The sequence below is a fragment of the Oncorhynchus mykiss genome, chromosome 8 (assembly GCF_057628025.1).
Source record: "Oncorhynchus mykiss isolate SJ-2025 chromosome 8, ASM5762802v1, whole genome shotgun sequence".
In the NCBI taxonomy this organism is placed as follows: domain Eukaryota; kingdom Metazoa; phylum Chordata; class Actinopteri; order Salmoniformes; family Salmonidae; genus Oncorhynchus; species Oncorhynchus mykiss.
This window is the reverse complement of record NC_143029.1, coordinates 64,313,002-64,327,883: the sequence shown is the minus strand read 5'-3', so window position 1 is coordinate 64,327,883 and position 14,882 is coordinate 64,313,002. Positions and strand designations below refer to the sequence as shown.

General features: G+C 40.4%; 1 protein-coding gene across 1 annotated transcript in view; it reads left to right on the top strand.

Annotated features, from left to right (window-relative positions):
• Window positions 1-14,882, top strand: part of LOC110530307 (BMP/retinoic acid-inducible neural-specific protein 3) — a 71,160-nt gene that overhangs the window by 36,318 nt on the left and 19,960 nt on the right. The window contains exon 5 of the mRNA XM_021613236.3: window positions 3,669-3,905. Within this exon, the coding sequence (XP_021468911.3) occupies window positions 3,669-3,905 (237 nt within the window). The remainder of the gene's footprint in view (window positions 1-3,668; window positions 3,906-14,882) is intronic.

Below are 14,882 nucleotides of genomic sequence, written 5' to 3'. Positions count from 1 at the left end.
ATTTTCCAATTCTTTAAAAGTAGGCTGTAGGGTCGTCTGCAGACAAGCATTTCAGCGAACACTAATTTGCTTCGAACACCCACGACAGAAATGTCACCACAAGTCAAACAAGCACAAAGTAGTGTGAGGATAGGAATGAGCTCAGAGCATTCTCTTCCTTCAGCCATCGCTAATTATAAACGCAGCTTGTGCCAATTTCCAGCGCCTTCCTCAGGTTTGACATTTAAATTGCCAACCCACTTAATACCGCCGTCTCCTGAAGGAAGCCCACTGCTGACAGATACCCTGTAACTACTGAGAGATGGTTGAAAATCTGTGTGACAGTATTTTTTCAGATTGAGTGTGTGTGTGTGTGTGTGTGTGTGTGTGTGTGTGTGTGTGTGTGTGTGTGTGTGTGTGTGTGTGTGTGTGTGTGTGTGTGTGTTGAATTTTGTAACTTTCTTAGCTAAAGCATCTCTGCGCTTCCAGCAAGACAAGTCATTAGCACAGGGAAAAGAAATGAAATATGGGAAAGTATTGTTCTTGACAACTGAAGCTTGCAATTCCACAGAAAAGTACTCGTTGCACTCCCCCCCCCCCCCCAAAAAAAAAAGTGGCAGAGATGGAAGGGCTGAGGTGAAGAGGCTGTTATTTAGCCGTCTCCCAAATTAAAGCCCATTTCTGCCAGATAGCTCTCCCATTGGCTCACAGAACCTGTCAGCCGCCAAGGCAGGAAGACTGTGACTAATTGTGTCTGCTCTCCACTGTTCAAAAAGTAAATACCAAGGAACACACAGAAATATTCATAATAAGGCACACGGATTGACTCCACTCTTGAAACATTTCCAAAGTGTTGAAAACTGAGAGGAAGCCTTTGTCACAGCTAACATGATCATTAGATTCCAAACACCCACAGCTGAGCTTCTGACTAAACAAAACCATTAGGGAAATTGAGAAAAGCAGACAATGTAATACATATTATTGAACTCTCTGCAAGGTTATTGATATGTATTGATCAGAAAAAGATGTTACCATTTAAAACAGATTATGGGTTTTCAAATGACGTGTGATTTAAAATTGGACGGTATCTTTATCAACATTGAATGTCACCTATTTTAGGTGCATGTACAGTGCATTCGGGAAAGTATTCAGACCCGTTTACTTTTTCCACATTTTGTTATGGTAGTCTTATACTAAAATTGATTAAATTGTTTTTTTCCCACCTCAATCTACACAAAATACCCCATAATGACATTTTTGCAAATGTATAAAAAATGTAAAACTGAAATATCACATTTACATAAGTATTCAGACCCTTTGTTGAAGCACCTTCAGCACCGAAAACAGTCTTGAGTATCCTTGGGTATCGGATACAGATCTGTAGATCCTCTCAAGCTCTGTCAGAGATGTTCGATCGGGTTCAAGTCCGGGCTCTGGCAGGGCCACTCAAGCAGATTCAGAGACATACAAAGCCACTCCTAAATTGTCTTTACTGTGTGCTTAGGGTCGTTGTCCTTTTGGACGGTAAACCTTCGCTCCCAGTCTGAGGTCCTGAGCACACTGGAGCAGATTTTCATCAAGGATCTCTGTACTTTCCGCTGTTCATCTTTCCCTCGATCCTAACTACTCTATCAGTCCCTGACGCTAAAAAACATCCCCACAGCATGATGCTGCCACCACCATGCTTCACCGGAGGGATGGTGCCAGGTTTCCTCCAGATGTGATGCTTGGCATTCAGGCCAAAGAGTTTAATCTTGGTTTCATCAGACCAGAGCATCTTGTTTCTCATGGTCTGAGAGTCCTTTAGGTGCCATTTGGCTAACTCCAAGCTTTCATGTGCCTTTTACTGAGAAGTGGCTTCTGTCTGGCCACTCTACAATAAAGGCCTGATTGGTGGAGTGCTGCAGAGATAGTTGTCCTTCTGGAAGATTATCCCATCCCCACAGAGGAACTCTGGAGCTCTGTCAGAGTGACCAATGGGTTCTTGGTCACCTCCCTGACCAAGGCCCTTCTCCCCCAATTTCTCAGTTTGTCCGGGCGGCCAGATCTTGGAAGAGGCAATGGTGGAAAAAGTACCCAATTGTCATACTTGAGTAAAAGTAGAAAATGACTCAAGTAAAAGTAAAAGTCATCCAGTAAAATACTACTTGAGTAAAAGTCTAATACTTGCGTAAAAGTCTAATAGTATTTGGTTTTAAATATATTAAGTATCAAAAATAAATGTAATTGCAAAAATATACATAAGTATCAAAGTAAAAGTATAAATAATTTCAAATTCCTTATATTAAGCAAACCAGACGGCATAATGTTCTTGATATCCAAGGGCACTCTCCAAAACTCAGACATAATTTACAAACGAAGCATTAAGCATGTTTAGTGAGTCTACCAGATCAGTCGCAGAAGGGATGACCAGGGATGTTGACTTGATAAGTGCATGAATTGGACCATTTTTCTCTCCTGCTAAGCATTCAAAATGTAAGAGTACTTTTGGGTGTCAGGGAGAATGTATGGAGTAAAAAGTACGTCATATTATTTAGGAATGTAGTGAAGTAAAAGTTGTCAAAAATATAAATAGTAAAGTAAACTACAGATACCCCAAAAAAAGACTTAAGTATTTTACACCACTGGGAAGAGTCTTGGTGGTTCCAAACTTCTTCCATTTAAGAATAATTGAGGCCACTGGGTTCTTGGGGACCTTCAATGCTGCAGACAACTTTCAGTACCGTTCACCAGATCTGTGCCTTGACACAACTGTCTTGGAGCTCTATGAACAAGTCCTTTGACATGATGGCTTGGTTTTTACTCTGAAATGCACTGTCAACTATGGGACGTTATATTGACAGGTGTGTGCTTTTCCAAATCATGTCCAATCAATTGAATTTACCACGCGGACTCCAATCAAGTTGTATAAACATCTCAAGGATGATCAATGGAAACAGGATGCACCTGATCTCAATTTCGAGTCTCATAGCAAAGGGTCTGATACTTATGTAAATAAGGTATTTAAGTTTGACATTTTTAATACATTTGTAAACATTTCTAAAAACTTGTTTTCACTTGTCATTATGGGGTATTGTGTGTAGATCGATGAGGAAAACATTTAATTGAATTAATTTTAGAATAAGGCTGCAACTAAACAAAATTTGGAATGAGTCAAGGGGTCTGAATTCTTTCCGAATGCACTGTATATCAAGTGTAAGCCTGTCTGATGCAGTAAAGGACATTTGTGCAGGCATATATACAGAGCATGTTCTGATGGGTGGCATTGTTTAATAGAAGTGTTCCATCAGAACATTAGTCTCAAATAGCATCCGATTACCTATGTATTGCACATCTTTTGACCAGGGCCCATGCCTCCCCTTATTCTAACATCGTAGGCGCATCATTTCATAACCTTGACCATCTACACTCTGGATTTTGTTTGGCATTCTCTGCCATATCTCTGAGATGTGTGGTCTTTATACCTAATTCTCAATTACTAGCAACTAAGTTCCTTTGTCTTGCTGTGGCTACAATAAACAACCCAATTATAGTAATTCCCATCTCATTTTTAGACTTTTGCTCTCACTATGGAGGGATAAAGGGGACATATTGCTTTGTTTTGAACATGAACTTCATGTAACTTGAAGGTACTAAAATATAATATTTCATCAATGACAAGATGCTATAATATTCTCCTCTGTATTCAGGTTTACAGGATGTCCTTCCAGAATTCCTCCGGAACCGTTTCGTGGAGGCTGCTCTCAGCTACGTGGCATGCAACTCTGAGGGGGAGCTTTTGTGTCGTAACAATGACTGCTGGTGCCGCTGCTCTGCCAAGTTCCCAGATTGTAACTGCCCCTTTGCTGATATTAAAGTCATAGAGGAAAATCTGCACAAAAGCAAGGAATCCTGGACCAACTTCAACACCGAATTCATGGAATCAGGTGGGCTATTTGTTTCAGTTGTTTGTTATTCATTTCTGTCAAGCTGCATTTGAAAGCTATTGGGAGGAGCAGGACACAGGTGTACGATAAAATGGGCAAGGAAAAAATATTTTTTAAATCCCAAAATGGCTAGAACTATTTAGCTCAAAATCAACAAACATCTAGCTCATGCCCTGAATACGTCGTTTGAGATCGGAGGCAGGTCGTTTTCTCCATTGCTTTTGTTTCTCTACCATCTATCTGCAAGAGAGGGCTTCTATCCATCTGTTGGATTCTGTATAATATGGAAAGTGCATTCTGAGTGACGTTTTGAAGGCATAGACATGCTCCTTGAATTCACTAAACATCATTTTGACAGCAATAGCAGAGCAGCTCTCACATTAAATCTTTGTAAAATGCTGCGTTGTTGACAAGCTACAGAAAAGGAGAAATGTGTTTCCTCATAATTACAACATATTCTTTTACTGCTGATGTTGTTTTTGTCTGAAGCCTAACTTGAGCAATTTGTCATGATAATGAGCAAATTACCTCTTAATTTTTGGGGGGATGGTTGAGTGTCAAAGCAAGCAATATGCAAGACATATCTTAAAAGGTACACACACACGCACGCACGCACGCACGCACGCACGCACACACGCACACACGCAGACACACACACACACACACACACACACACACACACACACACACACACACACACACACACACACACACACACACACATCTAAAAGCAAGCCTGAAAATGCATTATGTACAATACAGAAGAAGGGAGTGACCTAAGCACTAAGCATTTTTAATGGGGCAGAGTTTGTCTTATTATGTCTCTTCACTTGCCACTGAGCAAAGCATCCAAGACTCAGTGCTGCTGGCAAGAGTATGCTTACAGTCTGAATGTGAGGTTGAGCTGCAGTTCTGCTGAGATTAGTTGATAAATATTGTAGCAGGGGAAAACTAGAAATTGGTGGAGAGTGCTGGCACATCATGCACCCTTGGACCAAGTATTTCCCCCAGCCAAGGAATGATCCAATCCGAGAGATAAATCCTGCCTCCGTCTCCAAAGCCTCTCCTGCCCCACGTTGGTGCTTCAATGAAATCCCCCCCAAATCCCTTTAACTGTAGCACTTCACTCATCAAAATGCATATCTGCTTTCAGCAGGTGAAGTGGCTGGCTCGAGAGGACTAGTCCAGCCAAGGCAAAGCCTGGCTAGATGTATATTTACTCCAGTCATTAATTTGTTCTCATTGTCAGAAGGCTAGATGGGTTGGGAGTCTGGCAATATTAATAAGAGGACTTTGATTAGTGGTTCAGCAGCGAGGCTGGAAAACCCTGTTGTATTTGTTTCCTTTGTATTGCCAGGAGAAATTGGACACCGCCCTAGGATGAGCTACTTCTGTACTCCTTACCACGCTTGTCAAATATCAGAACTCAAAATCATGCAATATGCTTTTGAAATATTTAGATTTTTTAAAATGATTTTGACTACTTTAAACATCTTCTCCAGAATTGCTAAACAGACTGGAATGAAATATGATATATAACCTCTATGGGTGGACATCTTGAAACGCAATATTTTCCAAGACTAGAGCACAAACAATATGTCTACCAGTGGTGGTTGGTGCCGTTTAAAATTAGGGAGGACGATTTTTTTTATATGAACATGGCCTTATTTCTATTACAGAATATTGGATGACTGTCATTCATATTCCATTCACCCAGCTCAATGTAACATCGATAGGTTTAGGCTACTACATGATACTTGAATTTCCACTTTACCCATCATGAGGTTGCTACAACCTATGAATTAAAGTTTACAACATAGAGAGAATTTTGAGTAATCAAGGTGAGACAGTGACACATTCAATACCGCCTTGCACATTCTTGCCTGTATCTAGCTGATCTAGGGAGTAATCATTAGTCCAACATTTGCTAATGTAAATTTCTATTGGCCAAATACAGGTATTTTTATCCCTGTTTTGTTCTGTTTGCTTCCGTTTAAGAAACATTTTTCAATTCACTTTCATAGCAGCCACATAAAAACAGCTTCATCACTTTGCTTGTTGTATATATAATTCCTTCTCGCAACTATCTATGCGCTCTCCTCCTCTCAACTTTTCCCTTCGCTTGTGGACTTCAGTGCACTACACATCAGCTGTCTGTGACCAGGAAAAAAACTTTCCAAGCCAAACCTTGAAATAAATTAATTAGTTCTAAACTGTTCAACTATTGTCTTTCTCTCTCTTTGAGTCAACTAATCATCACATTTTATGCACTGCAGTGCTAGCTAGCTGTAGCTTATGCATTCAGTACTAGATTCAATCTCTGATATTGTTATTGGGTGGACAACATGTCAGTTCATGCTGCAAGAGCACTGATAGGTTGGAGGATGTCCTCCGGAAGTTGTCATAATTAATGTGTATGTCTACGGAAGGGGGTGAGAACCATGAGCCTCCTAGGTTTAGTTTTGAAGTCAGTGTTCCCAGAGGAGGACAGAAGCTATCTGTCCTCTGGCTACACCATGGTGCTAACCTACAGAGTACTGCTGAGGCTTTAGTAGAACATCAAATTTTATTAGTCACATACACATGGTTAGCAGATGTTATTGCGAGTGTAGCGAAATAGTTCTAACAGTGCAGCAATATCTAACATGTAATCTAACAATTCCACAACAACTACTTAATACACACACATCTAAAGGAAAGGAATGTACATATATATGGATGAGCAATAACAGAGTGGCATAGGCAAGATGCAATTGATGGTATAAAATACAGTATACACTGTACATGTGAGATGAGTAATGCAATATATATAAACATTATTAAATGTGGCATTATTAAAGTGACTAGTAATTGATTTATTAAAGTGGCCAATGATTTCAAGTCTGTATGTAGGCAGCAGCCTCTCTGTGTTAGTGATGGCTTTTTTACAGCCTGATGGCCTGGAGGAAGAAGCCTGGAGAAAGAAGCTGTTTTACAGTCTCTCGATCTCCTTTGTTTTGTTGTACTGATCTCGCCTTCTGGATGGTAGCAGTGCCTCGGTTGGATGCTGTACTTGATGATCTTTTTTGCCTTCCTGTGATTTCGGGTGCTGAATGTGTCCTGGAGGGCAGGTAGTTTGCCCCCGGTAATGCGTTGTGCAGACCACACCACCGGTCGGTGATACAGTCCGACAGTATGCTATCAATTGTGCAACTGTAAAAGTTTGTGAGGGTTTTAGGTGACAAGTCAAATTTCTTTAGCCTTTTTAGGTTGAAGAGGCAATGTTGTAATGTGGACCATTTCAGTTTGTCCGTGATGTGTACGCCGAGGAACTTAAAACTTTCCACCTTCTCCACTACTGTCCCGTAGATGTGGATAGGGGGGTGCCCCCTCTGCTGTTTCCTGAAGTCCACGATCATCTCCTTAGTTTTGTTGATGTTGAGTGAGAGGTTGCTTTCCTGACACCACACTCTGAGTGCCCTCATCTCCTCCCTGTAGGCTGTCTTGTCATTGTTGGTATTAATGCCTACTACTGTTGTGTCGTCTGCAAACTTGATGATTGAGTGGGAGGTGTGCATGACCACGCAGTCATGGGTGAACAGGGAGTACAGGAGGGGGCTGAGCACACACCCTTGTGGGCCCCAGTGTTGAGGATCAACGAAGTGTAAATGTTATTTCCTACCTTCACCACCTTGGGGCGGCCCGTCAGGAAGTCCCGAACCCAATTTCACAGTGAGGGGCTGAGACCCAGGGCCTCAAGCTTAAGGATGAGCTTGGAGGGTACTATGGTGTTGAATGCTGAGCTGTAGTCAATGAACAGCATTCTTACATAGGTATTCCTCTTTTCCAGATGGGATAGGGCAGTGTGCAGTATGATGGCTATTGCATCGTCTGTGGACCTATTGGTGCGGTAAGCAAATTGAAGTGGGTCTAGGGTGACAGGCAAGGTGCATGTGTTATGATCATTGACTAGCCTCTCAAAGAACCTCTCCTCCGGAGGCGTTGTTTTGGGTCAGCCTCTGGAATCAGTTCAAATGCCCTGGTCGTTCGCACAAAGGATCCGCTTTGGGAAAATCATATTCCTGGTTGTAGTGCTGGTAAGTTGACATCGCTCTGATATCCAATAGTTCTTCCCTGTTGTATGTAATAAGACTTAAGATTTTCTGGGCTAACAATGTAAGAAATAATACATAAAAAAACTAAACACTGGAAGCGAGGTAGCCCTCTCTGTCGGCGCCAACTTGATATCTCTTATCTCTCTGCTTTCAGTTCCACTCGGACAGTACTGACGTGCTGCTATCATTGCAAAACAGTGTGTTTTATTTGGTGATGTGAATATATATTTGGTACAGTTTTAACTGAAAATGTATACTTTTTTAAATGTTTCACAATTGTTACTTTTATGAAATTCACTGAGGAGGGTCCTCTCCTTCCTCCTCTGAGGCGCCTCCACTAATGTCCACTATAAGCCAATAAGCTTGTATGGATTGTTTTTCCTGCCCATGCGGCAAAACAGAGCCATACCCTACACGTTAACTAAACTCACCTCCCTGAGCATGCATGCAAAATTCCATGACTCTGAGTCACACAGATCAAAGATATACATATGTGTCCGCTATTGCGTCAACGTGTGGTCAATCTGAAAGTGCATGCATATGTTGAGTCCAGTTCTGTTACAATACAAATATCCATGTCTGAATAATATGCATTTATGTGCCAGACCACACCCAAGAGATGCTAGCCAGGAAAATATTGCTCTGTTGCTTGAGATCCTAGATTGAAAAATATTGTATTGAGAGACCTTGTTCCATAGATGCCACATGTCAAATTTTGTGCAGATCCGTCATTCGGTGCCAGAGGAGTAGTGTTTTAAGTAGTGATGGGGTAAAAATCGATACAGTGGACAATATTTGTTGTTGTTATTGCTATTTAGTCGGAAGTCCCTGCGCCAAAACTCATCCTATAGCTTGTTATTCGTCAACTTTTTAAATAGTTGGTTTATACCACTTATTTACATGACGGATCAAAACTCATTTCCTCAAGCTCTCTCTTGTCTCTCTGCATCAAACATATAGAGAGGAATATGTTTGGAACATCAAATCGCAATATCGAATTGCAATACATATAGAATCGTGGGAATCGTGTTATTTGCAATACATATCGTGTTGGTACTTAAGTATCGTGATAATATCATATTGTGAGATCCAGAGGTGGCACCACAGGATGAAAAATGGTGTGGCAAAATGTTTGTGTCTTTTCTTGGGCCTGGAGTTTTTCCTGATCTCAGGACTTGGTCAGGTAAAAATCTGGGTCCTATTTGTGGGCTATGACAAAAGATTAGTATTATAGAGAGCTTCCCTTTTCCTCTGTGCAATGACTATAAGGCCTTTTGTTTTTCTTGTCTGGTCATGTGATTTGGAAACACTCCTGGAATCTGATATCAAAAGAGCCAGAGAACAACTTCGATGGACAACATACTCTGTAGTATAGTGCACTGGGGTTAAGCGTTATGCAAAGAATGGTTACAATATATTTAAATATTAATTTCACTCCATACACACACACACACACACAATGTTAAGCAGTGGACTTTGAAAAATAAAAAAGACAGGTAGGTTTCAATGTAAAAAAGTATCAGATTTGTTCATCTGGTTGCAGTGATCTACTGCAATTATTAATTCTGTATGGTTCATGTAAGGCAGGGTTATATTTAACACTATACACAGTAGACTTTGTAACAAAGAAATGTTTTATGTGTATGTGTAAAAAAAAAACACTAACCTTCTGTTGCTGTCCTGGTCTCCATCTAGCCCACCAGAGGTTCGTTTCCGTAGCGAAAAGTTTTTCTATGACGGGAACTAATGAATATGTCTGGTAAACACATTCGGTGCTGCTGCTTTGAAAGTACTGCGGCAAATGCTGTCTCGCCACTCGTTTTCCCCTAGTGTTTTTCCGAAAATTCTAAATTGTGGAAAATCCATCATGGTGAACCTTATGTGTCCTTGAGGCAAATTTGTTCCTTGAGAGGAGAGGGACCTATGTACTGAATGTCATGACTCTAGGTCCGACAGGGTGAGGGGTGTGACCTTTTTAAATGTTGCATTTTAAACTGATTGTTATAGTGCCACCATGTGGCCAAATGACATGGCATTGCATGAATGTGTGCACACTTTACTATCCTTCAAGGTTAAACATCCTAAGCCTTACCATCTCACAGGAATTTGCATGGCAATGTGCCATTTTGGAAAAAGAAGAAGAACAACCAATGGCAACAAATACAATAGGGTTTCACCCAGCTTTGCTGCTTGAACCCCTAAAAAAACAGTTTATTGTACTAAAGGCCTTTGCAAGAAGGGTTAATGAGTATATCCCAAACGGTACTCTATTCCCTATGCAGTGCACTACTTTTGATCATAGTCCTATGGGAATAGGGTGCCATTTGGGACGCAGCTCATGACCTCCTTGGGCAAAAGGAATTAAATAATTGAAAGGCTCCGCCCAATGTTTCATAACGGCTCTCATTAGTAAAGCAATTTCTACACAGATTTCTATGACTGACAAAGCAAAATCAGTCTCTCACGCTAGCACCCAGGCTAATCTAATATTAGTTGTATAGTTATATAGTCAAATGAGTTACACTTGACTGTATGTAAATCTGCAACATACAAGCATTATGTAAATCTTAACAAATTTACCTTCTTGGATCTATTTTTTTATCCGACAAAAAGGACCTGTCAACACCTCCTTTTAACTACTGTGAAAGATGATGTGCAGAGCTGTAAATTCAGCCTGTAAAAGTCAAAAATTCTCTTAGTGTTAGATTCACTATCCCTTCATGATACAGTGCAAATCGCTTAATTACCACAATGGTTCCATTATGTTAATTAAAAACATGCCTTCAAGTAACAGAGAGTTATTTGATACATGGTACCACCTACAAATAGTCTTGGCACTGCTTCCCCATCAAGACCTGCCAATTGAAATTTCACTGATGGCTTGCCCATTTCTGCTTTTATTACCTAAATAAAGCATGCACTGGAAGCAGTTAGATGTGTCACATGCACATTTTGAATGTGACAGATTTGTAATAACAACAAAAATACTTCTCCAGAAATTGATTTCTTTGGTTCAATAGCTGGCAACATTTCCTAACATCGTGGTATTTATTCAGGGGATTATTTCAGGGGATTACATTTGTCGGGTGAACAAAACATCACTATATATCACCAAGGACATCCATGCATCTTCAATATTTAGCATTTTGTACATGTCTTACTGTTTGACTGATTTGTATTGCTTTTTTATCCCTACATTTCGACTGAATTGGATTAGAATGTGATATGCGTATCACACACACTGATTGGATGATAACACTGTCATAACAAGGATCAAGCATTATGTTGACACATGCAGGTAGATACTTCATCCATAGCTCAATAGTGCTTGACCAGCAGCCAAACTAATGGAATGCATATAGCCACAGAATTTGGCTATAATCTGCCATGTAAAAAATATTAATTCGCAAGATACTTAGCCTATGTACTGGTAGACGTTGCATGTTGCACATGCCAGTAATATGATTGGAGCTATAATTCTACCATGAACGTATGCTGATGCAGTGCCACACGGATAAACACTTTGTAATCGTTAGTATACAGACTAAGAAATTGGGTCAAGCTTCACACAAGCACTACACACAAGGCACTGGATTGAATAAATCTTCAGGTCAAAGATGATGTTTGCCAAAGGTTGAAGTTCTGAGTGTGCCACAAAGATTTGGAAATATGCACCCATTGTATTAATAGTTTTCTCGATACATTGAGGAATCGTGAGTTGAATAAAGCAGGGCTTTGGGAATAGTTCCCTTTGGGATGCTATGATCTCTGTGATTTTGTATTCTGTGCAGACTTCACATGTTGATGCCGGAGGCACGTGAGTTCGCTTACATGATCGGAGACCATGCAGCACACGTCTACCTTAAATCATGCAGCAGTGGCAGCAAACCAGTTTTGCTATATTTCAAACGAGTCCAGAATTAAGTTGAAGATCATTTAGGCTACTGAAATTCTATACAAGCTTTTAAATGCTATTTAGACAACAGCAAAAACAAGCTAAAATTACCCTTGCCATTATCACCTTGGCTGCTGTAGGTTCATTCACCTCAGTCGATCTACAAACACATAGCCTATTAGCTATACAATTGTAATGTTATACCCCTGAAAGGGAGGAAATATGAGAAATGATATGATATATAATTTTAATATAGGCCTATAAGGAAGATAAGCCATGTGTCTTATTTTATTTAAGTTCCTAAATTGTTTGATAAGATTAGTACAGATTTTCTCAGGTGACCCCACACGGTACTAACCTCTCTCTCTGCTTGCTTCCTCTCTCTCTCTCTGTCTCCTCTGCTTCCTTCTGCAAGCACTGCAGCCTGCCTCAGCCTTACCACTGAGCGCCACATCACTGTCTGTCTCCGTAGCCTAGTCTCTGTGAAGTTATTATGAGAATTTAGTAGAATATTTTTTGCTCCTTCTAAGGTAGGCTGCGTTTAACGTTAGCTTCTTACTTCATCCTTCTAGCTGGCTAAATAATACTAGCCAGACACGTTCAACATTACTGCAATATACAGTTGAAGTCAGAAGTTTACATACACCTTAGCCAAATACATTTAAACTCAGTTTTTCACAATTCCTGACATTTAATGCAAGTAACAATGCCCTGTCTTAGGTCAGTTAGGATCGCCACTTTATTTTCAGAATGTGAAATGTCAGAATAATGGGAGAGAGAATAATATGTTTCAGCTTTTATTTCTTTCATCACATTCCCAGTGGGTCAGAAGTTTACATACACGCAATTAGTATTTGGTAGCATTGCCTTTCAATTGTTTAACTTGGGTCAAATGTTTTGGGTAGCATTCCACAAGCTTCCCACAATAAGTTGGGTGAATTTTGGTCCATTCCTCCTGACAGAGATGGTGTAACTGAGTCAGGTTTGTAGGCCTCCTTGCTCACACACACTTTTTCAGTTAGGCCTCAAATTTTCAGTTCAGGTCTTTATGATGGCCACTCCAATACCTTGACTTTGTTGTCCTTAACCTCTAATGACTCCCCATCCCACATGAGGGAGCGTAATCATCGACTGACACTAATTAGCATAACGCAACAGACATTAATATTCCTAGAAAATATTCATATTCATGAAAATCACAAGTAACATATATTGAGACACAGCTTAGCCTTTTGTTAATCACCCTGTCATCTCAGATTTTCAAAATATGCTTTACAGCCAAAGCTAGACAAGCATTTGTGTAAGTTTATCGATAGCCTAGCGTAGCATTTTGTCCAGCTAGCAGCAGGTAACTTGGTCACGGAAATAAGAAAAGCAATCAAATTAAATTGTTTACCTTTGATGAGCTTTGGATGTTTTCACTCACGAGACTCCCAGTTAGATAGCCAATGTTCCTTTTTTCAAAAAATATTATTTTTGTAGGCGAAATAGCTCCGTTTATACTTCACGTTTGGCTGAGAAATCGTCCGGAAATTGCAGTCACGAAAACGCTGAAAAATATTCCAATATTAGCTCCATAATATCGACAGAAAAATGGCAAACGTTTATAATCAATCCTCAAGGTGTTTTTCAAATATCTATTCGATAATATATCCACCGGGACAATTGGTTTTTCAGTAGGACCGATTGGAATAATGGCTACCTCTGTATTTTACACGAGAATCACTCTGGGAGCCATCAGGTGAGCAGTTGCACAATGTAGCAGCTTACGGGTATTCTTCAACATAAATGCGTAAAACTACGTCACAATGCTCTAGACACCTTGGGGAATACGGAGAAAAAGTAATCTGGTTGATAGCCCATTCACTGCTCAATAGGGACGCATTGGAACCCAGCGCTTTCAAAACATGAGGCACTTCCGGATTGGATTTTTCTCAGGCTTTCGCCTGCAATATCAGTTCTGTTATACTCACAGACAATATTTTTACAGTTTTGGAAACTTTAGAGTGTTTTCTATCCTAAACTGTCAATTATATGCATATTCTAGCATCCTGTCCTGACAAAATATCCCGTTAACTACGGGAACGTTATTTTTCCCAAAATGAAAATAATGCCCCCTCACAAAAGGTACTTTGGAAGTATGCTTGGGGTCATTGTCCATTTGGAAGACCCATTTGCGACCAAGCTTCCTGACTGATGTCTTGAGATGTTGAGTCAATATATCCACATCATTTTCTTACCTCATGATGCCATCTATTTTGTGAAGTGCACCAGTCCCTCCTGCAGCAAAGCACCCCCACAACATGATGCAGCCACCCCTGTACTTCACGGTTGGGATGGTGTTCTTCGACTTGCAAGCCTCCCCCTTTTCCCCAAACATATAATTATGGCCAAACAGTTCTATTTTTGTTTCATCAGACCAGAGGACATTTCTCCAAAAAGTCTGATCTTTGTCCCATGTGCAATTGCAAACCGTAGTCTGGCTTTTTTTATGGCGGTTTTGGAGGAGTGGCTTCTTCCTTGCTGAGCAGCCTTTCAGGTTATGTCGATATAGGAATCCTTTTACTGTGGCTATAGATACTTTTGTACCTGTTTCCTCCAGCATCTTCACAGGGTCCTTTGCTGTTGTTCTGGGATTGATATGCACTTTTCACACAAAAATACATTCATCTCTAAGAGACAGAACGCGTCTCCTTCCTGAGTGGTACGGTGGCTGCATGGTCCTAGGTTTACAATTATTTTTCTAAGGTCTTGGCTAATTTCTTTTGATTTCCCCATGATGTCAAGCAAAGGGGCAATGAGTTTGAAGGTAGGTCTTGAAATACATCCACAGGTACACCTCCAATTGACTCAAATGATGTCAATTAGCCTATCAGAAGCTTCTAATGCCATGACATAATTTTCTGGAATTTTCCAAGCTGTTTAAAGGCACAGTCAACTTAGTGTACAGTGGGGCAAAAAAAGTATTTAGTCAGCCACCAATTGTGC